Source organism: Hyaena hyaena, unplaced genomic scaffold (assembly GCF_003009895.1).
Source record: "Hyaena hyaena isolate Hyena2069 unplaced genomic scaffold, ASM300989v1 scaffold_280, whole genome shotgun sequence".
Taxonomy (NCBI): Eukaryota; Metazoa; Chordata; class Mammalia; order Carnivora; family Hyaenidae; genus Hyaena; species Hyaena hyaena.
Window position 1 is genome coordinate 164,027 of NW_024080912.1, and position 25,481 is coordinate 189,507.

The following is a 25,481-nucleotide window of genomic DNA, read 5'->3' on the forward strand; positions in this document are numbered from 1 at the left end:
CTCTCCTGTCACAAATGCTGCACTATTGGTTCTGAATTTTTATCTCCAGATTCTAATTTATGCCTATGCAAAAATAAATAAGTTATGCCCAAGATTAACGGTGTGTAGTCTTTTTAAATCTGAACTCAGAACCTAAACCACGCCCCCAAAGAATTATGAACATTAGACACCAGACCCCTCCATGAAAAACAAGCTGGAACAGGGCCTGAGGCAGGCCCTGCTCTGTGGTACTGGGCCCAGGCCTCAGGGGCGGGGTAGGGAGGAAGGGGACAGGCTTTGCTGGCCCTCACAGACACCAGGGTAAGTGTGAAGGGGCAGCCTTCCCCCCCATCTCTCTGTGCCATCTGAGGAGGAGGTGAAGGATTTACCTGCTTCACAACAGACCACGTCCGCCTTCAGTGCAGATCCTCTGCCGCAGGAACCAGACGTCGGCCCTGGTGCCCGTGCTGGGATGGGGCCCTTGCAGAGCCGGCATCTGCCAGCTCAGGGGAACAGGTCCTGGTCCTTCCCCGTAACTCTGGTCCCAGCCCCAGTGCCTCCCATGAAGCCACTTGAAGCGCCAGGGGTGGTTCTGCAACCACACTGTCCAGTGTACCCTGGTACCTGACCCAGGGCCGGTCCCCATTGCTGCTGAGAAGATAAAGGCAGGGACAGGTCAGTAGGGAGGGGTGGGGGTGGGGTTAAACTGCCGTAGGAGAGGTATCAGGTACCAGGTACGATGTAAATCCAGCCCTGAGGCTTTGGGCCAGTTAACCCTGTGCACCAGGAAAGAGCTGGCCGTGTGGCTCACCCCCAGTGACCACGCACTCACTCCATTTTCCCCCACTTCCCTCACCACCTGCTCTGCATCTAGTGCCACTGGGGCTGAGATGTCCCCAAGCTGCACCGGTAAACGAGTGCCCGTAACCTGCCATGCAGTCAGGGCTCCGGGCCTCTGCCTGAGTGCTCCTGGGCTGGGCGCATACCCTCTGCCCACCTGCACATGTCCAGATTCTACCATCTCCTCAAGGCCACAGCTCTCACCCCGTTTTCTCCCAAGGCACACCTGGTGACCCCTGAGCTTGCATGTCCCCCCACGCTGCGGCATATTCTCGTTACCTTATGCTGTTCAGTAAGCCAGAACGGGTCCCAACGGAACTAAAGACACCACAAATGTTAGCTGCACAGACAGAAAGGTCAGGATCAGCCATTCGAGATGATCAGTTAACAACTTTATTCTTTGTCATCTACAAAAGGGCTGGTGTTGTGTTCCAAAGTGAGAGTTGGTAGGGCTGAGACCCGTAGGGGACCTCTGGAGTCCCTGCTAATGACAGTAAAACCCCGGATCCGGTAGCCCCCGCTGGCAGGTGCGGGCCTGGCGACCACAGATCCAGACCAACCTCCCGAGTGTCGGATGGCAGAGGCCAGGGCGGAGGCCACGGCTTCCAGAAGTAAAGTGGTTATGCTCTTCGGGGCAAAAGAGTTCAGGCAAAACGAGGTGCCGTCCTAAAGCAGTCTTGTGGGCACGGAGGCCACGGCACCTGCATGGGGACGGGGAGCCGGGGGGGAGCTCGAGGCCAGAGCCCTCCTCTTAGGAAGGCACCAGTGGGCAGCAGCCCCTGTGAGCAGAACCAGAGTCAAAAAGCAAGAAGGGAAACACCCCACAGAGGACCGGGCAAGGGGCCCAAGGGCACGGGGCGGAGCAGCTGCCTGCGAAGGGGGCGGCGCGGGCACGACCGTGCCTGCCAGCAGCACCGCTCTCTGCGCTGGTTTCCTGACCAGAAAACTGCAACACCGCCTCTTTCCTACTTAGTAGCTTCGAAATCCAACGAGTGAGGGGACATCCGGCACAGCACAGCCACATCACAGAGACACGTCAACACCACACTTCTCCTCCCGCGCCTGCCCCTCGCCCTGCCGACGTGGGGGCTGGCGCAGTGGTAGGCAGCGCGGGGACCGTTCACTGGGCACCCCCCCGCTCCCCCTCCCATGCCGGGCACGTCAGAGCTTCACCATCCGTTCTCTCACGGAATCCTCACACCCACCGCGACCCCGGTGTGTGTTTACCTCCCGCTCTAGGTGAGGAAACTGAGGTTCAGAGAAGACTGGCAGCTTGTCCCATGTCACAGCCGGCAGAGGAGCCCGGGTTCTGAAGCCACGCATCCCGAGAGGAGAAGCTGGGCTCCTCCCGCCCCTGCCCTGCTCCAGAGCCGGGGGCTTAGGGAGGCGCAGCCAGCATTCCCCACGGGAGCTCCTCCGCCGGGAGGGCCTGGGCAGGGAACATGACACCGTCAACTTGGAACAAACCTTTATTTTTTGTGCTGGTCTGGTCAGTCCATGGCCATGGGTCAGTGGTAACTAGAAAGAGTTGGAAGGAGGGGGCGGGAGGGGACCAGCAATTCAGAAGCAAGAAGGATGGAGAGGGCTGGGGATGGGAAGAAGGCAAGGCTAAGGAAGGACCCAGCCAGCTGGGTGTCCGCCCTGGCTAGAAAGAGCGTATCTCCGCCCACCAGTCCACTCTAAACCAAGGGCTTCTGTCCACAGCTCAGGCCAGGCTCTTTCAGGCCCCACATTGCCATCTCTGGCCTGGATGACCCCAGGCAGTGAACCTTCCAGAGGGCTGGGCCTGGGAGAATCTTTTTCACAACCCCCTACTTAGCCTCCCCACACCCCAACGGGGGCCTCCAAAACTGGGGCTCACATCTTTCCCTGGTGTGCTCCCGTAGCAGCCATGAGGGGGCAACCTGGCGGGGCTGTCGTAGGGAAGGAGTTCTAGCTCAGGCCTGGCTCAGAGGAACACATCCCTACCAGTAGGAGGTGCTAGTGAGTAGGACCCAGAGCAAGCTGATCCCAGTCCAGGTGGGTCATCAGCGCCTCCAGGCCCAGCAAGATTCAGAGTTAAAGTTCAGGGGCCAAAGCCACAGCTCAGCAGAATCAGCAGAGCAGGAGCTGCCCTGGCCTGGCCGGGAAAACGGGATTGTCTCCAAGGAGGAAGATGACCCACCTGCTGTCTTTGGGTCAGTGGCAAGGGTCAGAGTTAGGGGCAGGGAGGGTCCTATGATCCAAGTGTCACTCCCCTCCACACACCTACAGGCTACAACTTAAGAGCTTTTGGCATAACCTGTTTTCGGGTCTAAGGAGTTAAAAAGGAAGGAGAAAAAAGGAGGCCACCCCTCTCCGCTCTGCTAACATCCCCCTGGAGCCAGAAGGAAGGCTCCCTGCTCGGCAGCAGCATACACTGATGAAACCCCTGAGCCCCGAGTCCGGCTCTGTAGAGGGCTCTGGGCAGAGAAGTGAGCGCGGGGGAGGGGGGTGAGCATGGGGGAGGGGGGTGAGCACAGGGGAGTAATGTGCTCTTCAGCTTCTGAAAGCCCCTAAAGGTTGTCACAGAAACACACAGACGGATGGACAGATGGACAGGCAGCCAGCTCCTGGAGGCTGGTGGCCAGAGAGGGAAAAAGGAGAAAGACTGCGAGGGCCCTGACTGGCTACTCTTCTGCACCACACACACGCACACGCACGCACACGCGCACACACACGCACGCACGCGCACACGCACACACACGCGCACACGCACACGCACGCACGCACACTAGAGAGAGAGAGAGATAATAAAAAGAATAAAAACTAAGGGCCCAGATATACAAAAACTGTAAGGAAGAGGGCAGGGAAGAAGGTGGATGATGGTCAGTCCTCCAGAAGTCTGGCCACCTTCCTCAGCTTATAAATTATACCCCCCTGGAAAATGGGGGTGGGGGGCAGGACGAGGCTCCAGCTGCGGCCTAGGGGAGGACGGGTGGTGGTCAGAGCCGCTCCGGCCCATCTGATGGCACAGTGGCCAGAGTACAAGGATCCCTCGGGTGGTGGGGGTGGGCCCAGGGGAGATTCAGCAGCCGCTGGCAGGAGTCACGCAGGCCCCCTGGGACTTCACTTTGTGACGCTGGCCCCCCCGTCGCCGGCCCCCACTGCTGGGCTTGGGCTGAAAGGGAGAAAGAAGGAGCTTGAGAAGTAGTGGCCCAGGGGAGCAGGGCAGGGCGGCAGAGGGGCGAGGCGGCGGGAAGAGGGGCGGGAGAAAAGCGAGCGAGGAGGACGGTCCCAGCCTAGCCTGAGCCGCCGTCTACTACGTGACTCAGAGACGGCACTTCTCTGTCAGACAGAGCCGGCGCCCACCCTGGCTTCCTAGCAGGCGGGTGGCGCTTGACGACAGCGTGAGAAGGAGCCGTTCGGAGAAGCACAAGGAGAGCGGGAACCAACACCCGCCCCCGCTGAGATGGAAAGAGAAAGGCTCAGTGCGGGACAGAGAGCAGAAAGGACAGGTCCCGGCAAGACGGTTCCATCTCCAAAGCGGGGCCAGGTGGAGAACACACCGGAAGGAGCAACATGACGGGGCACCGGGGCAGAACCGGGGGACAGAGCTAACGGGAGATGCCGAGTGACAGCTGCACTGACACGGGGCCCAAGGCCACCCACCCCACCCCACCCCTGCCACGCAGCAGGATCCTCTAAGGCAGCACCTTTCCAACCTCCTGAACCACCGGAGACATGCCCCACTCCACCCACACAGACCGCCAGCGCGCTCACTCGGAGAGCGAACCCCGGCAAGTTTCTCCTCCGATTATTACCACCACACGCCAATCAGGACCAACTAAATCGGCTTTATACAGGGTCCATCTCAAAGTTTGAAGAATACGGCTCCTCAGGAGCCAAGGAGCGCACACTTGGCAGTCATGTGCCAAGAGCTGGGGAGGGGCACATTCTGTGAGCTGCAGGCATGGCAGCTGAGCAGGGGCTGCCTGTAGCTCTCCTGTCACCACCTCCGCCAGCGAGAGCAACAGCCACCCTCCCACGCCCACCCTGCGGCAGCAGGGGCCCAGCCCGGCCCGCAAAGCCCGCTCACCTGTGCCTGGAGGCCGCTGGACAGAGCCGGCTGCGAGGTCCCTAGAGAGCAAGCTTCCTCTCCAGGTGGGGGCGCCCCTACTGCTGGCCCCCCAGAGGGGCCCCCCTCTTCTCGTTTGGCCAGGGGGCCCTTTTTCGTTGACTGCATCTTAATCTGCTGGGGCTTCGAGTTCATCGGGGAGTTGTTGGTGGTCTGGAGGAGCTGCAGAAGCCAAGGAGTTGGGGATGAGACCGGAGCTGCAGGCAGTGACATGGGCTCAGCTGCCCGTGCCCTGTGCCTCCACCCCTCAGGGACCTCCCGCCCTCAGGCCTGGCGGGTCCTGGGCGAGATGGGCAGCAGGGGGGCCACGACAGGGGCGGCGGGATGGAGCGAGGTCTTCACTCCCCCTCGGCGTCTGGGGGCCGCTCCCACCCCAGCTGCTGTCCCCGCAGACCACCTGTGAACTTGTCTGCCTCCCACCTGGCCTCGCTCCCGGGCCGGGCAGCCTGCCCAGAGCCTTGTGAACCAGCCTGAGGCTCTCTGCCTTGCTAAGCTGGCCGAACTCCTCACAGCATCATCTGAATCTCCTGCTGCCCCTGTGACAAGAGTCTGGGGCAAGCTTTAACTCGAGGCCTCCCAAAGAAACCAGGGGAAGGTCTCGGCACCTGGAAACACCTGGAGTGGGGCGCCTGGGTGGCTTAGTCGGTTAAGCGTCCGACTTTCACTTGGGTCATGATCTCACGGTTCGTGGGTTCGAGCCCCGCGTCGGGCTCTGTGCTGACTGCCAGCTCAGAGCTTGGAGCCTGCTTCAGTCTGTGACTCCCTCTCTCTCTGACCCTCCCCTGCTCACGCTCTCTCTCTCTCTCTCTCCTAGAAATAAATAAAACATTTAAAAAAAAAATTAAAAAAAAAAAAAAGAAACACCTGGAATGTGGCTATTGTGGATCTTAAGAGCTACCGCCCAGGAGGGAGTGAGTTAAAGCCTTCCCTTGTGGTTCAAGTTTAATCTCAAAGCAGGGAGGAAGCCTGGCTACACCCCCAAGAGCACTATGACACGTGCTAGCAGCTTCTGCCACTCACAGCCAGTCCCAGAGACAAGTAGCCTTCAAAGATATGATCTCCCACCCACCCACCCACAGTACAGCCCTGGACATGCCTGCAGGGGCCTAAGGAAGGCCATTCTGGAGGCAAGGGCAGCCTGAGGTGGATCCCAACATCTTACACAGGCTGTTTGGGGCAAGAATCAAACCACTCTGTCAGGTGCCCCTACCCAAGGCCACAGGTGAAGTCTGCAGAGGGCATCAAGTGGGCTCCACGACACAGAAGCAGCTCAAGGCCAGGGAACCCAAGCCCAGGCCCCCTAGCTGTCCAACATTCACTGTACCCACACCCACTCCTGTAAGGGTGACCCCCCCAGATGTAAGGGTGCCCTCCACCCCTGCCTGGCCACTGGAGCCTGTGCCTGGTCCCTCGGAGGCTGACCACGGCTGGGGCCAGACACTCTCCTACCACTGTTTTCTAGGTAGGACAGCCAGGCCTCAAGGCCACCTTCTCTCCTCCACGGTCACCACCAAAGCCCAGGGAGGAAGCAGGCCCAGAGCTGCCTCCCAGGGGGAAGAGAACACAGCACTGAGGCCACACTTGAGCACGGTTCCAGCTCTGCCAAGGCAGAAACTAGTGCCCCTGTCCCCAGCAGTTAGCGGGCTTCTGCAGGGCTTCTCCCGCTGTGCTCACAGCCCGGGACTGGGATGGCCCCCAGTGCTTCCTGCGGCTGGGCAAGGAGGTCTGCTCGGCCATACCTTGGTGATGGTGCCCACAGCCTTGGTGCGGCCTTCCCGGAACACCAGCCGCTGGTCTATGTGCAGGTACTCAGGGGTCTTGATGAAACGGAAGTGCACGGTGGCCTTGTCCCCGGTGCGCAGACAGTCCTTGTCCATGCTCAGAATGGTGGCCGTCTGCCTGATGCTCCCACAGTGAACTGTCAAAAGAGCCGGGAGGTCAGGATAGGACTGAGCAGCTCGGTGGCCTCCGGGCAGGAGAGAGAACGTGGAAGATGCTGGAGCTGCGGCCGGCTAAAGGCCTCAGGGGGCCGCGTGGGGCCAAGTGAGCTGGAGGGCCGCCCCTGGGTCTGCTGCTGCCGCACACACTCGGTTAGACCTCACCTGTCCCTGGACCCACAGCCTTGGTTCCCAAATACAGGGCACTCCGTTTGCATGTGTACCTTCTCTAGACTGTTGGCTTCCTGACAGCAGAGCCCTCACCCACCTTTGTTCCTAGCACCCTGGCAACACTGCCTGGCACACGGCTGCGTTCAGGAGACGTTTGCTGAGGGAGCGAGCGTGAGGCTCTTGAGGGCGAGCCTGGGGCTCCAGAGCCCGGCACAGAGCCGGCACTCGGCTGACGTGTGCAGGGACCAAATAACCCCGTAGCTGGTGGCCAGAATGGAGGGGGCGGCATCGTTAAACAGGATGGAGACCTGACTCTGGGGGTCGGGGAGCGAGAACACTCTGCTGAGGGAGTCAGGGCAGAGGGCCTCCTGGGCTGGCAGTGCCCTTAGACACCTACCCATGGCCTGGTAGCGCGGACTAATCGTGGTGGGGTGGTGGAGGACGAGGATCTCGGCCTCAAACTCCCAGGACGCCTGGGGGTTCAAGCGTGGGGAAACCATCACCATGCCCTTGCGGATGGACGAGCGCTTGATCTGAAAGAAAGACGGAATCCCAGACCTCAGGGACAATGACGCCCAGGGCTCTATCCCCTGGTGCCAGAGGACCAGGAGTCCCTTCTGGGAATCAAGACCACCCCAGCTCAGCCTTGCCCTCTTACTCCACTGGACCACAGGCCTTCCAGGGTGGACGATACAGGGCCGACTCAGTGCCCCCTGGGAAGCCTAAACACTGCTCTCGGGGATCAGGAAAGGCTTCACACAGGAAGTAGCATTTCAGCCAGGCCTGGATGGACAGGTAAGAATTAAGTGGAGGTGAGAGGGCACAGGCAGGCCAGTATGCAGGTGGCAGGGACAGGGGGGTGTGGTGACTGCTGGAGGGAGTTAAGGAAATCCCATTCCGCAGGTTCATGTGACTGGCAGGGAAGGTAGACGACCCGACAGCTAGCAGTCAGCCCAAGCCCTGAGGGACAGAAGGCTGAAGGGGAGGAGGATCTGGCATGGACCCCTATAGCCCTACGCAGTGGGACCATCTGCATAGGAGGGAAGTATCTTTAGTATCGCATCACCACTGAGCTCAGGGCGCTCTCCTCAGGCACTAGGAAGACAAGCAGAGCTTAGGAGGCAGGCAGGCGGGCCTGGGTTCAAGTCCTGGCTCTTGCACTTACTAGCTGTGTGTTCCTGGGTGGGTCACTCAGGCTCTGAGCCCCCGTTTGCTCACCTGTAACAGTGAGGTCAGTAAACCCTGCCTTACAGAGCAGCCAGGACAACCGGAAACGGCCCAGCACCCAGCCCAGCAGAACCCGAGGGGGGGGGGGGTCACCTTCATATTCTCGACCCTCACCTTCTTCAGTGCAAAGGAGGCCGTCTGGCCCCCCCGCACCTCCTTGACAGGCATGCGCTTGCGGTGGATTGATTTGACAGCGATGGACAGGAAGTTGCCCAGGGGGTCTGGGCCCAGCAGCAGGGTGTCATTCAGCTTAATCAGGCCTCTCAGCGTTGTCCCCGACACCACCGTCCCCACACCCTGCAGAGAAGGCCAAGGCCCAGTAAGTCTGTGCCCGCTTGGGCCCTCCCCACCATACAGGTGTCCTGCTGCCCCTGGAGGAAGTGCCCACCCAGTCTCCCGTGCTGCTCGGTCACTCACTGGGACAGAGTAAGTGTCGTCAATCTGGAACTCAGCGGGTTCCTCCTCCCGGTAGCTGGTGCGCGGGGAGAGGAGGTTGAGAAACATCTTCAGCAGATCTAGGTTCTCACCGGTAACGTTGGAGATCTGGAATATCGGGCACATCCTAAGTGGAGGGTGAAGAGAGACAAAGGAGCTCAGACGGCCAGCTCCTGCGTGAAGGGCAGGCAGAGGTGAACGCGTGCCACTCGCTAAGGGCCCCGCGGCCGCCTCATCAGCCTCCCAGGGCCCTACGCCTCTGCCTGGCCTTCCAACTGCTGGCCAGACCTGCTCCGAGGCCTTCTTCTCTCACTCGTTTTCTCTCTGCAATCTGTCCCCTCGTCCCTGTCCTTCCACCACTGCTCTATTTCGGGCTCATAGGACGGCCTCTTCCTAAAGCACACACATGCTTGATTACAATTCTTACCTGCCTTTCTGCTGCGGAGGAGACAGCCCGGATTCCCTCTTCCCAACATCTGTGCAGGTTTATTTCTCTCCAATTCCTATCTGCCAGCCAGACAGGAGAACCTTTCCTTCTCCCAAACGCCTAGCATCCTGCTTGACGTCCTTCCCTCCTACCCAACTAACAAATCCTCTCATCCTTCAGAGCCCATCTCCAAGGCAGATTTTTCCAGGAAACCCTTCCTGGACGGGCACTCTGGACTCCTGCCAGCTCTTGGAAAACTTTTTGTTGTCTGTTACATGTGACTACATCTCATTTTCCATCAGTCATTACAACAGCCTCTATGTCCCCTATCCAGGGTTAATCAGAGTTTTCGAGATCAGGAATTGTGTATTCCCCACAGCTTCTAGAATAATGCCTGCACAGAAGAGGCACTCAGAAGGAACTGAAATGGGGGCCAGTTCCATGAAACATACGCCCTCTGCTGGCTGCCTGGTGGTACTGAAGACAGCATCAGGGCACAGCCACAGAGCAAAACGCCAGGCTGCTCTGGGTCCTGTGCTACAGACCAAGCCGGGAGCAGCCCCAAAACTCTGGGACAAGGAGCAAGCTTAACCAAGTTCACTATCATCCAGAGAGTATCTCTCTGACCAAGGAGGGGACCACCCTGTGGATAAAGACGGCGCCTGAGTCAACTGTGAATCCTCAATGCCCGGATGAAGACCCTGGCACAGAGCAAACACCCAACAAATATTTATGGGATCAAAAGATATGTGCACACAAGTAAATGTCAAAACAGAGCTGTCATTAGAAAGCTTTTGGGAAACAACAGTATAAAAAATTAATAGTAAATTAGAAAAATGGCTGCATTTGGGGACACCTGGGGGGCTCAATCAGTTAAGCGTCTGACTTCGGCACAGGTCATGATCTCACGGTTCATGAATCTGAGCCCCGTGTTGGGCTCTGTGCTGACAGCTCAGGGCCTGAGCCTGCTTCGGACTCTGTGTCTTCCCCTCTCTCTGCCCCTCCCCTGCTCATGCTCTGTCTCTCTCTGTCTCTCAATAATAAAAACATTAAAAATTTTTTTTTGCAATAAAAAAATAAAAAATTTTTTAAATTAAAATAAAAATGGCCACGTTTGTAGCACACAGCAGCCAGACACAGTGCTAAATGCTTTATGCACATCATTTCCAACACTTATGAGAACGCTGGGGAGAGGAGAATATTATTCCCATTTCACAGGTAAGGAGACACGGAAGCCTCAGCTGGGATTCCGACCTCAGCAAGGCCAGCATCTCAGGATCTAGCTGCCTGAAAGAACTCCTGGGCAACACTGCCAGGCTCGGAGAACTCGTACCGCGACCAGAACCTTCTAGCCCATCCAATCTCTACGCCTGCCCTGAAGCCAGTGCTCACTACCCATTTACCTCTCGGAGCTGAAGTTGGAGGCCGTCACAATCACATCATCCTTGCTCTGTACCAACACGGGGATCTTCCGGCAGCCTGGTGACTTCAGCAGGCGCTGTAACAGCTTCAGGGTTTCTTAAAGGGTGAAATGGAACACAATTAGGGGACACAGCTTTCTCTTTCGCCAGGCTTCCAGAGCAAGACTGGTCCACTCCTTACTGATATAAGCAGGAGACAGACGGACAGACCAGTGTTAAATGCCACACCTGGAAAAGCAAAAGGGGGATGAGAACTTGGGGCGGGCAGGTGCTTGCTAGAGTTAGAAAGGGCACAGATATGGTCTCTCGGGTAAGGTTACAAGCCCGAAACCCGTCAGATTTCTCCAGAGTCTCTAAAAGACCCACATCTTTAAGCGAGTGACTTGGGGGCCCAGGACAAAGGCAACATTCTTCTCAGAATGTTCAGCTTCCTCGATAAAAATTCATCAGACGAGGGGCCTCTAAGACATTCGCACATCCACAGGAGCCCTTATGAGGCATTTCAAAAGGACACCTGTCTACTTCTCGTCTCCCACCCGCAGCAGTGAGGAAGAAAGACAAGGCTGTTTGGAAGCATCTGGCGATAGAAGGCAATCAGAGCCTCTGCCCAAATGTCTCCATAGATACATGTCCTGTTTAGATGCTAAAACTCAATGCCCTGGCCCTGGGGCATCTGAAAAGAGGCGCCAGCTCAGGGGTCTCAAGACTCCTCCTATATTTGGAACCAGAAGGAACAAAGAGCCGGCATAATTCTAGGGTGTGCTCAGACCTAGAACTAAACAAAAGAGGAAGCAGAAGATTTAGGGTTGACGGAAACTCAGACCAAGGTCTGAGCACAAGGAAAAAAAGCACAAGATTCTGGGCTGAAGCCCTGGCAGCACCACCAGGGACCAGAGCGGCCGACGGCCCCAAACGGAGCGACAGCTGCTCGCTGCAGGCCTCCCCTACCTTGCAGGATGTTGGCAGGGCACATGTCGATCTTGGTGACCACCACAAAGACAGGCACATTGAGCGCCAATGCCAGGCCCAGATGCTCCTTGGTCATCCCCACGATGCCAGCATTGCTGCCCACCTGCCCGAACACAGAAAGAGCGGTCAGGGCGAGGGACACAGAGGTTGCTGCCGGGTGGGGCACAGGGGCTCAAAGGCGGCTGGGGCGAGAGAGAGCTCCCATCTCGGAGGCTTCTCTCAGAATAGGACACGTGGGGCAGAAGTCTTCGGCTGGAAAGCAAATAGCTGTAGATGGAAGCTGGGCGAGGCACAGATGGCTTTAACCCCTGATCTAACGAGGTCAGCTATCCAAATCCGAGGAGACTTGCAAACAATAACAAAGACAAACCCAGACAGTCCGGGAAAACAAAGGTCTAGAGCCATCAAGGCTACATTCCGTTTCACATCACTGGCCTCCAGTGTCCTGATCTATAATGTGGAGCGATACTACCATCCACGTTAGAGGGCCTGTTAAGGTTCAAGTGTTATGGCGTATGTCAGAGACCCAGGACACAACTAGCACCACGAGGTGTTCAGGCAGTGGCCGCGGTTATTACTGTTACTATTCCTTCCTGTAACAATAAGTGCTTTACAGTATCACCATAAAGGGTGACCAAATAAATTAGGGCACCTGTACCAGTGTGCCATAGAAAATGTACCAAGCATGCTATCGAAAACAAAGAAAGACTCTTATCTACTGATAGGGAATAATCTCTAAGACCTGTTTTTAAGAGAAAAAAAAAAAACCAACAAAGGGTTAGAATGGATCAGGGTTTGAAAAAAGTAAGCTATTTGGGGAACATCTGGGAGAATAGAAACACTCTGAACCTGGATACTGGAGGGTATTAGAGAACTGTTCACCTTTCTGGCTACGGGAACAGTAGGGAGCGTATACTCAAGTGGCTGTGGGTCAGGAGTCCCAACCAACGCCTATAATCTGCTTTCAAATGGTTCATCCAAAACAACAACAAAAACACACATATGGATCCATCACAAATACAGAGGAACACAGCAAAACGTTAACGGCTGTTAAATCCGAGTGGTGGGTTGATGGTATTCATTGCACTATTCTTTCAACTTTTCTGACTGTCTGAAATTGGAGGGAGAGGATACATTCGCATTTGCTGGTATGATTACAAAGTATCTCTGGAGGCTACCTAAGAAACTGGAAATACTCGAAACCGAACAGAGGAGGAAGGGAGACGTTTCACTATAAGCATTTTGGCGTCTTTTTGTTTTTGTACCATTAGAATGTGTTACTAGAACAAAACTGAATTCAAGTTGTCATGACGGGGCACGTGGGTGGCTCAGTCTGTTATGTGTCTGACTCTTGATTTTGGCTCAGGTCATGATCTCGCGGTTTGTGAGATGGAGCCCCTGCGTTGGGCTGTGCGCTGAAGGCGCAGAGCCTGCTTGGGATTCTCTCTCTCCCCCTCTCTCTGCCCTTCCCCTACTCATGCCCACATGCTCTCTCCCTTTCTCTCTCTCTCTCTCAAAATAAATATTGTCATGACATATTTATATAGCACTTAATACATTCCAGAATAGTTTCTTCCCTTTTTAAAAATTTTTTAAGTTTATTTATTTATTTTGAGAGAGAGAGAGCAAGCACAAGTAGGGTAGGGGCAGACAGAGAGGAAGAGAGAATTCCAAGCAGGCTCCGAGCTGTCAGTGCTGAGCCTGACCATGGGGCTCGAACTCACTAACCGTGAGATCATAACCTGAGCTGAAATTAAGAGTTGGACACTTAAACGACTGAGCCACTCCAGGTGTCCCTTACATTCCAGACCGGTTTCAAGTGATGCTCCTCGTTTGATCCCAGCTCACGAGTGAGCCGCCACCCCACTGACACAGATGTCCTCTGCTCACATCAAAATACCACCTCTCTCTTCCTTCTAATTCTTCCCGTTTCTTCCAACCACCTTTCCTGTCCAACCCAGACTTGCTTCTGTTCTTTCCAACTGGGAAAAGAGAATGCTCTATCCCTCTGTTGTCTATATATTTTATAGACTCTATTTTTCATGGAAATTTATTATCCTGGAGCAGTAATGGCTTCACTGTCTTCTACAGAAATTTTTAATAGTTGGATTATAGCCTCAAAGTCAGATAATGTATAACATTTCATCTAGGGTGAAGGGATTTCCTTTGGTTGCCCTTGTTCACTATAGCTTAGTTAGAAAAGTGTTTACTTTAGACTGGTTTCTACACCTTCCTCAATGTAAACCCAACAGCTCCCCCAAATATGCCCTACGGCTCTTCCTCTGAAAGGCCTCCTGTAGAACAGCTTTCTTAGCCCAAAGTTGGTAGTGGCCCCTGAAACACTCAAGGATATGGGAGATCCTGATTCAGTGAGATCCCAAGAGCCCTGGGCAGAGAGCCACCACGAGCGTGCGCACATATGCTCTGCCTCTTTACTCTCCAGTTTGGGGAGAATTTGCCTGAGAACCTGTGTTTGTGGGGCAACTCGATCAATTATGCTCTCAGCAGATGCTTATGTTTGCTACACTTATTAATATAGGCAGCTGGAGGGGCCAGGAGATGGGGAGGGACTTTGAGCAGCACTTGCCAAAGGAACGCTTGCTCGCCTGTGCTCCCTGCAGAAGCTGTGAAGCTGTGTGCGAGGCGGTGGGCCTCACGGCCTCCCACTCTCTGATCGGGGAAGAAGATCGGTGGGACCCAAATGGAAACTTTGGAACATGATCCAACACAGAAGCCGCTGCTCAGCTGATCTATATACGAGCCACCAAAAAATCTACTCCTTGGACTATTAGCTCTATGGGAGCCTGGGGTGTCCCTGCCCGCTGGTAGGTCTTCAGACCCCAGCACAGCGCCAGGCACACAGGGGCCTCTCCACCCAGGCTTTGAAGGAGGCCACCTCTCAGGGCCCTCTTGATTGTCATCTCTGCTCTCCTCCATTTCTTCCCAGATCTCCTCATCTCTGTGGGTGCCATGTAGCATCGCCTCCGCAAAGCGGCCTCACCCCAGGGGAAACCATTTCTGAAGGTGGTAAGTAGGCCCCAGGAGAAGCCCCCCTATATGCCCCCTCTGTAAAGTAAAAGTACAACTGGCAGCAGGGAGAGAGTTCACGGAAGGTACGAGACCGCGGCACTCAGGGGACGAGGCGTCCCTGTAAAACTGGTCACCCTTACCCAGCGTCAGAACTCCCACATCAACAGGCCTCTGTCACCAAACAGTTTCTAGCGCCTGCGCATAACCCCCTCTCAAGCAACCCGGCTGAAGCCCCCCCTCCTCAGGAGTGCATCCCACTTACCATGAGCATGCAGAAGTCCGGCAAGTGACCAGTCATGCCAAAGACCGTGGTCTTCAGGTATTTCTCATGGCCAGCCAAGTCGATGAAGGTAATGACCTTAGTGGATTTCTCACAAATCTTTGTCCATTCCAGGCTGCCGCCGTGGCTGTCTGGCTTGTTTACCACGTTGCCTTCGCTGTCAAAGCCCAGAATGTCGTTGCCCACACTGCTGGTGCGACCAGATTCGATCTCATGTTTGTGGCGGAAGAGTTTCTGGCGGGCAAAGCCTCGGCCGTTGTCCAGCTCCCCGTGCGTCAGGACCCCCAGAAGCGTGCTTTTGCCGGCATCCACATTGCCCACTACTGCCACCCTGCATGTACACGAATGCATGCGTCCTCATGAGAGTTGGCGCGCGAGCAAAGTGACCCCACGTCCCTGGATCTCTAATGACAGACTTGCCCCTGAGCCCCTCAAGCCCGCTGCTCCTCCCATTTGTGGCTGAGCACACTGGGGATGTCCCAGGAAGCACGGCCTCCAGGGCAGAAGGAATTATTCAGCAGGAACTAGGCTCCTGGAATGAAGGCTCTCTCCCTTAACATCCACCAGCTTTCTCAAAGCTGCCAGACATGAGCCCCAAGCCAAGAGAGGCCCAAAATGCTCCCCTCCAATACTCCGGGTTTTAGCCTCACAGGTTGACAGATAAGAAAACGCAGCCTATAAGGGTGCCTGGGTGGCTCGGCCGGGAAAGGAAATGCAGCCCACACAACGGCCACAAATGTATGGCCAGCCTCCACTCTTACCGAATGGAGACGTCTAGGGATGAGAAAGTATAGAAATAGAAACTGGAGCTATCATATCTCTGGACACTCTGTCCTTGCCACCGAAAGGGAAGGAATGAAGTGGATGTGTCAGGTGCCAAAGGCTCAATCACTATTCTCGGTGAAGCCCTAGCTGCAGGGTCATGCTGTAAAGAGCCCCTCAACTGTTCTGAAGGCCTCCTCACCTGACCTCCAGGAAGTCATTGTCTCCCACTCGTTTCCGGACCAGGTAATCACGCACACGGCCCCCAGCTTCCTGACGCTCCCGCAGGAGGATGACATCGGCCTCTATCTGTTCCGCCATGCTCTTCACTGTGGCGTACGAGGCCTCCATGTCAGCTTCACTCAGTCCATATTCAGTTCCATCTGGTGACAAGAGCCCAGACATCAGCCTGCTAACAGGTCAGCCATTCAACCACCCCTACCAGAGGCCCCACCCCGGGCCCTGGAGAAGAACACCCCTCTCTCTACCTGATGGTTTTCAGAAACTTGGGCCCACGTAGAGTTAATAAACAATAGTGCCACGGGTTTCCCCTTTAAGCAGGGGATTCATTAATTCATTCAACAGTAATCACTAAGGCTCTCCAAGGTTTTATGCCAAGTCTCATGCTGGGTACTGGGAATACAGGTGCCCCTGGCGCGCTCACAGCCCAGCGGGAGAGACAGAACATTAATTAACTGCAATACAACCTGAGTGCATTACTATAGAATTACACAAAGAGAATGTCAAGTGTGAGAAACTAGCATCGCCTGGGGAAGCGGAGGACAGCTTTATAGGATGCGGACTACAAGCTGGGTCTCCAAGTAGGAAAAATGGGCCTACGGAGAAAGGAGTAAACACATCCTAGGCAGAGGAGCAAAGCATGGAGCGTGGCAGATCATGGCACGTTCAAGGGCCAGTAAGCAGCTTGGTGTGCTTGGGTGCAGGATGTCAAGAGGTGAGGGACCCTGTACAAGAGGTGGGAGCCGTTAAGAGCAGACAGACATCAGACAGCAGCAAAACACATGATGTGCCAGGCAGTGGGAAGCTCTAGGAGTTGAGGCAGGCGTGTAACACGATCAGATCCTCTGTCGGTTAGAGAGACGTCTTGAGCAGCAGTATAAGGTGTGCAATGGCGAGTGAGAGGCCAGAAAGGGGGAGCCCCAGTTAGGAAATAATCTTAGTAATCCAAGCAAGAGATAATGAGGACAGGAGTCAAAGGAAATTTGGGAGAGAATTTAAGAATGATTTTAGGGATAGATTTTTAACTGAGGTGGCCCAGGTGAAACCATCCAGCAAGTAGCTGGAAAAAAATGAGTCTGAGCGGAGAATGAGGAAGGGTGTCCAACGGAAAGACGTGGGACAATCAACCAGTCACTTGAGGGCTTACTGTAAGGTAATCCCTGCAAGGGGCTTTCAACTTAGTATCATTCAAGTCCCACAGCAGCTCCGTTAGCTCTTCCTCCAGCCTCTGGGTCTCAGAGAGTAACTGCTCCTTCCCGAGGCTGATCCCCCAGCATGCCCCAACCTCTTTTCTTTGACTGCCTCGCAAAGACTTTCCAGTACCTTTTCCCACCTTCTCTCCCTTCCCTCTGGGTTCACCCTTACAAACAAGCTCGAGTCATCCTTAAACTTCGAAAAGGAGGAGGCCCAACCCCTCTGCCCACGCTCCTGCATGCGTACCAGGCTACTACTACCTCCCCTGTTCCTCCGTCCACCACGAAGCATCTCAAACCAGTGATCGCATGTGCGGACTATATTTCTGAGGACACTAGAAGAAACTAATTTTCAAGTCATTAATGGCCTTCAACTGCTCATCTAATGCCCTCTTCTTGACCCCTACAGCACTGGACACTGCTGGCTACCCTACCTTTGCTTCTCGAAGCACCTCCCCCCACCCTGTCTCCTCCCCCCTCCCCCCGCAATGCTGCTTGCCTGTTGCCTGAACTCTCCTGATTTACCTCTCTACCCTCTGCCTGGTTCCTCTTCTCAGTGGTCCTCTTCTCTAGCATCTGAACATTTATTTCCCTTGGCCATCTCACTCTATGACTCCAACTGTCACTTTGTAAATGACAAAAACTCATTTCTAGCACTGTCCTCTCTGAAGAGCTCCAGACTGGGTTTCCGACCGCATGGATGAGCACTCTCGGAAGACTGGCATCGAAACCCAACCACTCCACGTCCCCCTCTTAAACCACAGCACAAAAACTAACACCGCTAGTAAAATACTTTAGTCCTCCGTGCAACCCAATGGGGTAAGCATTACTGTTCCCATTTAGCAATGGGATAGACAGAACGTAGAGAAGTCTCAGAGCTGGCAGAGAGCCAAGGGGCTGTGGGAGTTTGGGTTTTCTGACTCCAAATGTAGAGCCTTTTCCTCTGCCAGGGATTCTTCTTCGTGCCCGACCAGTTCCTCCCTAGCCTTTCCTACTTCTGATGACGACATTACCTTTCCAGACACCCAAGCTTAACACTCATCCCTCCAGTCCTGCTGACTCGGCTTTAGGCCTGGCCCTTCTGTCCCTGTCCCTGCTCTCCTGTTGCCAATCCAGTGCCACCAACCCAATTCGGGCCCCGTTCTACCTCAAACACTACAAGGCCCCTAGCTGGTCTTAGCACAGCCAGGCTCTCATCCCCGCAAGTGGTCCGGCACACACACAAGCCGAAGCTCCTAATCCAGACACAGTTCTGACGTTGTTACTTCCAAGCCAAACCCTTGGCCTTCCCCAGGCCAGTAGCATCCGGTTCCAACTGCGTAAAGGTCTCCCCCTTCTATCCCAGCCTTCCTCCTCAGCTTTGTCCCCATGCAAGTGGCTCAGTTACCATCCCCCCATGTTCCCTGCACGTCTTCCGATTTATTCCTTTCCTTATGTATTTTCCATCCTAGAAAGCAGATCAGCACACCACACACCACCCCTCGTGAAACAGTGTTTTGGATACATGTCTTCCCCCACTATATGTAAGGATCTTGAGAACAGGGTACCTCAAACAGTCCCTGGATGCCCCATGAGGGTGCTTTTCCTCCATCAAGTCCCCAAATGTTTTCAAAATGCAAAAAAACACAACAAAACAAAAAAAGCCCAAAAAACAAAAACAAAAAAACCCCCCCAAAACCAAAACCAACCAAACAAAGAACACAGAGGGAGTAATGGGCTGGGGAGTTTCCAAATGCATGGCCAACTGAGCTCTAGACATCTTCTAGGTTAGAGAAGGGCTCACTGAAAGTGTTCCTAAGAGAAAGCCTGCTAATCTTGCCATTCTTGCCAGACTCCCAAATTCTATCCAACCTTCCCCTGCTTCCGGTACAACAAAATGCTTTGGGGTCCTGTCTCACACCAGAGGCTATCAGGAATGTCACTTGGTCTATCCGGAGTGCCCAGAGAATGCCCCTAGTCACACCATCCTTCTCCAGCAGGCACTGCGTTCCTCATTGTGTAGGAGTGGAGGCAAAGGCCAGAGAGAAAAGCTGCAGAGGTCCGGTTACTTAAGGCCACATATCCAGCCATGCTCAAACCTCATCAGATTTCTCTCCTGCCAACTGGCTTACCTCTTCTGTGCGCACTCTCCTGCTCAACGTGCTTTTAGGTTAAGAGTCTTAACTCTTGGATACGGCATTCAAACACCGTCAACTTGTGGGCCCTGCTGATCTGTCCAGCCTCCCCTCCTGCCACTCCCCACCTCACCTTCTATACTCCCACTTTACGGCATCACTTTGGGTCCGCCAAATACTCCACAATCGCCAACACCTCTGTGCCTCTGTGCATGTGGCTTTCTCTGCTCACTCACTACTGCCTCCATTCACCTGGAAAACTCCTACTCACCCTGTAGTATCAATTCAAGGGGGCACCTCCTCTTTGAAGCCCTTCCTGACTCTCCCCTTCCCCAGAGACCTAACACTCCTCCTATTTCCCTGAACTGTTAACAGCGTAGCTGGCTCTTAGAAAGCCACGACTTAATATGAAAGATGAACACGGTTCTTCCTGAAAACAGTCTCATGGTAAATCAACTCTAACCTGGAATCCTTAAAAAATTATTACTGCGATTATTAATACTAGGTAACATTTATATCATACTTACTAGAGTCAAGTGTTAATCTTCACGGTGACACCATGGGATAGATTCTACTATCAACCCCATTTTAAGACAAGGAAAAGAGTCAGAAGGCAAATGCAGATCTACCAGTCCCTGAACTACCAGGCTAGACAGTCTCCTTTTACAATCGGGAATGTACACTTAATGAGCACGTTACTCTGTCTAGAACTTTTTAATACCTCACTTATCCATACCAAGTATCTCTGAGGTAGGGTGGGGAAGTATGTCATTAACTCCATTTTACAGACGAGGGAAGTGATAAACAGAAGTAAAGCACAAAGCACACACAGGAAGTGGGTAATGAAGCTGACCCCCGGGGGCCTTGCATCTGGCTTAGTCCTCTGTTTGATGTCCAGCTTGTTTAACTAGTCATGGTCTCTTTCTACCTCTAAAGAGTCCTCGCAGGAAGGAGTCACTGAATCTAACAGCGTCCCATTGGTGGATGCAAAGACCATGCTTGGGCGTGTAGGAGATGTGATAATGAACATTTCACATCATATGCTTTGCCATTGGAGGGTTAATTAGTTGTGAGCTGCCAAGGCATGGTAATGGGGGTGGGGGGAGGGTCCTAAGAATACAGATCCTCGAAGAACAGTCCCAACACTTGTCAAAATCGGTCTAGATATGGTTTCTTCAATTCTACAAGCATGAAGTGGCCTTAGAGTGGTTCGTCCTAATATGTTCAGCAGGCCAGATGGGCACCCGAACGAAAGCTTTCAAAAGGCCATCAACGATCCCCAAAGTCACCGAAGGGAAAGGCTTTTTCTGAACCTGCCTCTCCTTGCTGGCGTTAGCACTTGACAATGCCGACCAACGCCCTCCTCCTCTTGACAGGCCACCTCCCCGTGTGCCTCTCTCTCTGACCATGCTTTCTGTAAAGTGATAAGACAGACCCGAAACTGGGAAGGTGGCAGCAAAGAGGGGATGGAAGGGATGGATCGGAGAGACGTTTCAAAGGAAAGCACAGCAGTATTTGGAGATCAACCTGTCTTCCATGTGTCAGTCTTGCGGCATTCCCAAATATTTTCAGCTCAGGCTATCTATGTCTATGCTACCTTTCTTCCTGGGTCAGAGACCAGTTTATAAATATTCAAAAGTACTCTGCAACAGTATCAAGCCCTTAGAAGATACTTAATAGATCTTCTAGCCAAATAGGTAAAGAATGATTTTGAGAATTTCTCCACCTCAGACTAAAAAGAATTATTACCTGCCTTTACAAAGCCTGCATTCAGCAAAGAACTGTTGCTTTAATGATGCATCAAGGCCTACCAGGGCTTCCTGCGAAGATGACAGAGATAAGTTCGGGTACGGGCTAAATTCATCATTGTTAACAAGCCCAGCTGCCATTTCAGCAAAAATAAAGTCATGATGAAGTAAGAGTACGTAGGCCTTGTATTGATGGTCTATTTTTTAATACCTAACTTATCCACACAAAATACCTCCGAGGTAGGGTATCCCGACGAATGACCCAAGGGGGGCGGGGGGAAGCCGAAGATAACATCTGAAGGCAGTGAGGACTGCCTTCCTCTAAAACAGTGGGCCCTACTACAATGGAAGAAGCGGGTTGGAGGACACTAATCGGCCCTTTCCAGAATGGTAACAAGGCTACATGTCTGAGGGGACCTCATAGGGAGAAAAACAGGACTTCTGTGTTCATAGCTATCCACCCTGAGTGGTCAGTGTGGTCTGAGGCAAGGCGGCCTTGCCGAAGAGAGAATTCTGGGTGTCCTTTTCTTGAAGGCGGCAAGAAGGATCATGAAGGCTCTCTGCAAAACAGGCAGTAAGTGGCAATGGGGTCCGTAAACCGGGCTTAGAGACAGGAGGCCTAGAGCTTCCCAGGGAAGGCTTAACTACAGACCTCACTGTGACTTCCTCTATTACCTGGGGTGCGAAGTTTCCTGGCTTTGTGCCTTCCCTTTACGCAAACTGAGAGTACCGGGCACAGAAAAGCAGCATCTGTAAAACCGCCTGGACAGCAAACCTTTGACATCAAGCACATATACCATCACTAAGGCGGGAATTAGCATTACCGCTTTGTACTTTTGCGTCCTCCCGAACGGTTGTGCAGATGCTAAAGAATCACTGCAACCGAGACACATGAACAGGAAATTGATAAGAGAGGGACAGGGTGCTCTAAATAATTTTTTAAAAATAAAGCGAAAGGAAAACTATGCTCACCTGATCCCTGCCCAATGACATATATGGTCTCTCCGCATCCCTCGTCCATCCTCTCCCACATCTGCCGAAGTAGGCTGTCATACTGCTCTGATGTAGGGCTCACTAGAACCAGCTAGAAGAGAAACCAACAGCCTTAAGAGCACACTTACTAGAAGAGCACCACAGCCAAGGTCGATCAACAGCCTGACCAAAGGCCCTGATTGAACCCCACAGCACCTTGATCTAAAATAGCTACACAACCCCCCTTGAGCCCTCTCTGCCTCTCTTGAGATAGCCTCTGAGCCGAAGCCTTTTAGGAATTCAGTTATATGATGTTCTAAAATGTGCATGTCTGAACCACAACCCACAGAAAAGAGGGTGTGAGCAGCCTGCTTCCTGCCACTTGACAGGAGGGGCAAGGCCCATAAGGACTGAGGATCTGGCACCGCACACAGAAGTTCACTAGCAGTGCTTTGTTACCTACACGTCAATGTCTTCCGCCTGCAGCTCGTGGTTCACAGGGCAGACAGAGATCTCCTACACGGCCATACCCGCCACCCAAGGCCAATGGTTCTCATAGTAACCAAAGAATCCTGCCCATTCTTGCCTTGGCTATCTTGATTATTTAGAAGCGGCAGTAAAAACTGCTGCAAGGCTCATCTTCAGCAACAAAACACCCGTTACCAGTAAGGTGGGTAGTAGCGCCATCATTCTGCAAATTTCTGTCAATAACGTTAAAATATAAGCTGCTCATCTGGGGAGGCCATTTACCAATAGGTATGTCAGATTCCATTCTCTGACCACTTGTGTGTGACCTTGGGCAAAGAACTTAACCTCTCTGAGTCTCAGTCTTTCAATCTATAAATAGAGATTATACCACCTGAATGCTAAGGCCACTAGAAAGACCAAGTAAGATAACATGTAAAACATCTAGTCCACAGCTCAGTAAGTGGTAATTAGTTTCCTTCCCCCAATCATTCCTAGAAAAACCTTGTCAGACGGAACTAGACAGTTTGAAAACTGTCTCTACAGTTAAATTGTAGCAAGCGTATACATTTAGAGCTTCTAGTGTTTTCCTCAGGAATCAAGCTATTCAACACATCCCTTCTCCCTCTCTGCGTTGTCAGTTTTTCTTTCCAGTATCATCCATATAAACATATGGCTTCTCAACTTCAAAATAGTGAGAAGGACTTCCCCAGCTCTGCAATGAAGTAACACCTCCCTATCCTGGAGCAGTAAATAAGCTGGTCAAGAAATGAAGGTCTTACTCTCTGCAACTCTGCCTTGCACTTTCCCATTGTGTTTCCAGGATTCTTCGGCGCCTCATCCAGGAACTGACACCCAACTCATCTGCTGAAGCAAGCGCATTTCTTACAACTTCCTGAGTTGACTCATTAGGGCTTGTACTTGTAACCTGAGTGCTGCCTGGGTCTTCTGCATCAAGTCCATTGCCTCACCCATTTCATCTGACCATCCCTGTCTCTGAGCTTGGCTATTCTCATTACGGCAGTGGAGACATCACACAAGAAAACTGTTAAATAAGCCAGACAGCTGGTTTCTAAGTAGGCAGCGGAGACTAGAGGGAGAGAAAAGAGTTGAAACGTGGTTGCTTAGGACGCAAGGGAACTTCTCTCCAGTTTGGGTCAAGTTTCACGCAGCTTTGCCACCACAGACTCAGACAAGGCACAAATGTTTTCGAGGCTCCACGAACATCTTTTATTGTAACTATCCAGCAACAGGTAGGAGGTGGCACTGGCGTTCTGTCTTCCGCTGCTGTTTCATCTGCACGGGGAATTACCAGGCGTTCAGATCACTTCAAATATTTACTGAGTAGTGTGTATCGGGCCCTATACTAGGTGTTTTTAAAAAAAAATTCAATCAAGTAACTTTAAAGATCTTAATTGGCTTTATTCTAAATTCGTGCATCAGGCAGCATCCTAACCAGCAAGGAGAAAGGAGCTCCATGTAGCTGTACAAAAAGGAAAGATTTTATAGGCAGAAATGAGGTGAGACAAGGTTAGTAGCGAAAGAAAAGAAAGGATCTGTCTCAGGCAAGAGTACCCTCCCTTTGGGAAAAGAGGGGGTCTTATCAGGCAGATCACCTCACTAGTACTGACCGAGAAATTCCACTCCTGGGAGAGGGTGAAGCTGCAACTAAGTTCTGCCGTCCTGGGGGCAAGTGACTCCATCCTGGGCCTGTTTTGTCTTATCTTTTTTAACACGTCCTATACATCTCTCACTTTTACAAGGTATCGGTACTTCTAAATGATGGAGCTGGAGAGCCGAGAGGTTAAGAAACTTCCCCAAGGTCACAGAGCCTCTTTAAGTGGCAGGGCAGGAAAGGGAACCCAGCCCTGACCCCCAAATTGCCATTCCTTCCTTTATTGATGCGTAAGCACCTTCAGAACACCAGTCGCGTCTTACACTTACTTCTTCGTCCTCACAAGGCCAAGCCGAAGCCGAGCCCTGCATTCCTGCCTCCCTTCTCCCAAGCTCAGGAGCCCCGATGTAAAAGGTCCTTCGTTATTCCATTCATACAAGACGAGGTTCCACTCCCAGGACGGCGAGATTATGGGTCCTGCCCATCTTTTGGTTTTGGTTCGTCAAGCAGGAATTCCTCGGACAACCCTCTCCCCGACTGAGCAACTACTTTCGGTCTCCTTTCCGACACCAGGAAGAGCCGGGGCTGCCTTCCTGCTCCCGGATTGGGGGGAGGGGGAGAGGGCTACCCGATCCTCCCGCGCCTCGGCTCCCCCGGCCCCAGCCCCCTCGGACTCACGGCCGCCGTCTCGGGGGAGGTGGCACCGCTCGGGGACCGCAACCGCGCGGGGCGCGGCGGGCGGTGGGAGCCCCCGTTCCACGTGGCGGAGCCGAGGGGCTGTGATCTGGGCGGGAGACCGACGGCGGGAGGCACTGCCGTGGGAGGACCGGGGTGCGCGGCCCTCGGGGGCCACCCCTGCCCTTGCCCGGGAGCTCCCGGCGCGTCCCCGCCAGGTGGGCGGCCTCGGCCCGGCCCCTCCCGCCCCCTCGCCGGCGCCATCGCCGTTGTCCTGGAGACGGCTCGGCCCACCGACCTGTCCCCCTCAGCGCCCGCCCGGTCCCCTCAGCGTCGCCGCCGCCGGTGCCCAGGCCTACCTTGCTGGTGAGGTCCAGCTCCGGCTCGCCGTTGAGCGCCTCGCCGTCCTCGCTGCAGTCCGAGTCGAAGCCGCCGTGGAGCCGGGCGGCAGCCGCCGCGGCCCTGGCCGCCCCCGGGGAGCTGGGCTCGGGGGCGAACATAGAGGCCGGGACCGGCGAGTCCATCGGGGAGCGACTCCGCTCCGCCGCCATCTTTAATAACTTAGGCTAATTCGTAGCCGGCCTCTCCTCCCTCCTCGGCTCATTTGCCTAATCTATGCGTTGCCCCGCCCCGCCCCTCATCGGATAATTTATGCGAAACTTCTGCAGCCGCGTAGAGAGTGACACGTATCTCTAGCTAAGAAACAATCGACCCGGCCTCTCAGCCACCAATCACTGCCGCCCTTTCAAGTACCTAATGAATAATTAATGAGGCCCAAAGCCCAACAACAAATGTCTGAGACGTCACGCGCCTGGATCGCAGCTCGGGAGGGGGCAGCACCGCGTCCACGCTACCTGCCTGGAGCCTTCCAGCCAACGGGAGCGG

The 25,481-nt window shown here is 53.9% G+C and overlaps 1 protein-coding gene across 4 annotated transcripts; it reads right to left on the reverse strand.

The window, feature by feature from the left end:
- Window positions 1-1,189: 1,189 nt before the first annotated feature.
- GTPBP1 (GTP binding protein 1) lies at window positions 1,190-25,481 on the reverse strand. Of its 4 annotated transcripts, XR_005530845.1 has the most exons (13): window positions 24,956-25,481; window positions 21,842-21,953; window positions 15,777-15,957; window positions 14,795-15,143; window positions 11,482-11,605; window positions 10,516-10,630; window positions 8,668-8,812; window positions 8,365-8,547; window positions 7,421-7,556; window positions 6,655-6,833; window positions 4,877-5,077; window positions 2,047-2,248; window positions 1,465-1,520 (listed from the first exon to the last, which is right to left on the reverse strand). XR_005530845.1 is itself a non-coding variant. In XM_039246122.1 (12 exons), the coding sequence occupies exons 1-12, from the start codon at window positions 25,145-25,147 to the stop codon at window positions 1,464-1,466; spliced, it is 1,974 nt and encodes a 657-aa protein (XP_039102053.1). In that variant the 5' UTR covers window positions 25,148-25,481; the 3' UTR covers window positions 1,190-1,463. The 4 variants fall into 4 exon arrangements, 3 of the variants coding, with proteins under 3 accessions (XP_039102053.1, XP_039102054.1, XP_039102052.1); XM_039246122.1 differs by lacking the exon at window positions 2,047-2,248 and having other exon boundaries at window positions 1,190-1,520; XM_039246123.1 differs by having other exon boundaries at window positions 1,190-2,248.

Excerpts from the sequence above, each read along its gene's own strand:
- GTPBP1 (XM_039246121.1), bottom strand. The coding sequence starts at position 25,147 with ATGGCGGCGGAGCGGAGTCGCTCCCCGATGGACTCGCCGGTCCCGGCC. Across the intron at positions 11,606-14,794 it reads CGGACTTCTGCATGCTCATG|GTGGGCAGCAATGCTGGCAT; the intron begins GTAAGTGGGATG and ends GTGTTCGGGCAG. Across the intron at positions 8,813-10,515 it reads TCCAACTTCAGCTCCGAGAG|GATGTGCCCGATATTCCAGA; the intron begins GTAAATGGGTAG and ends CCCTCCACTTAG.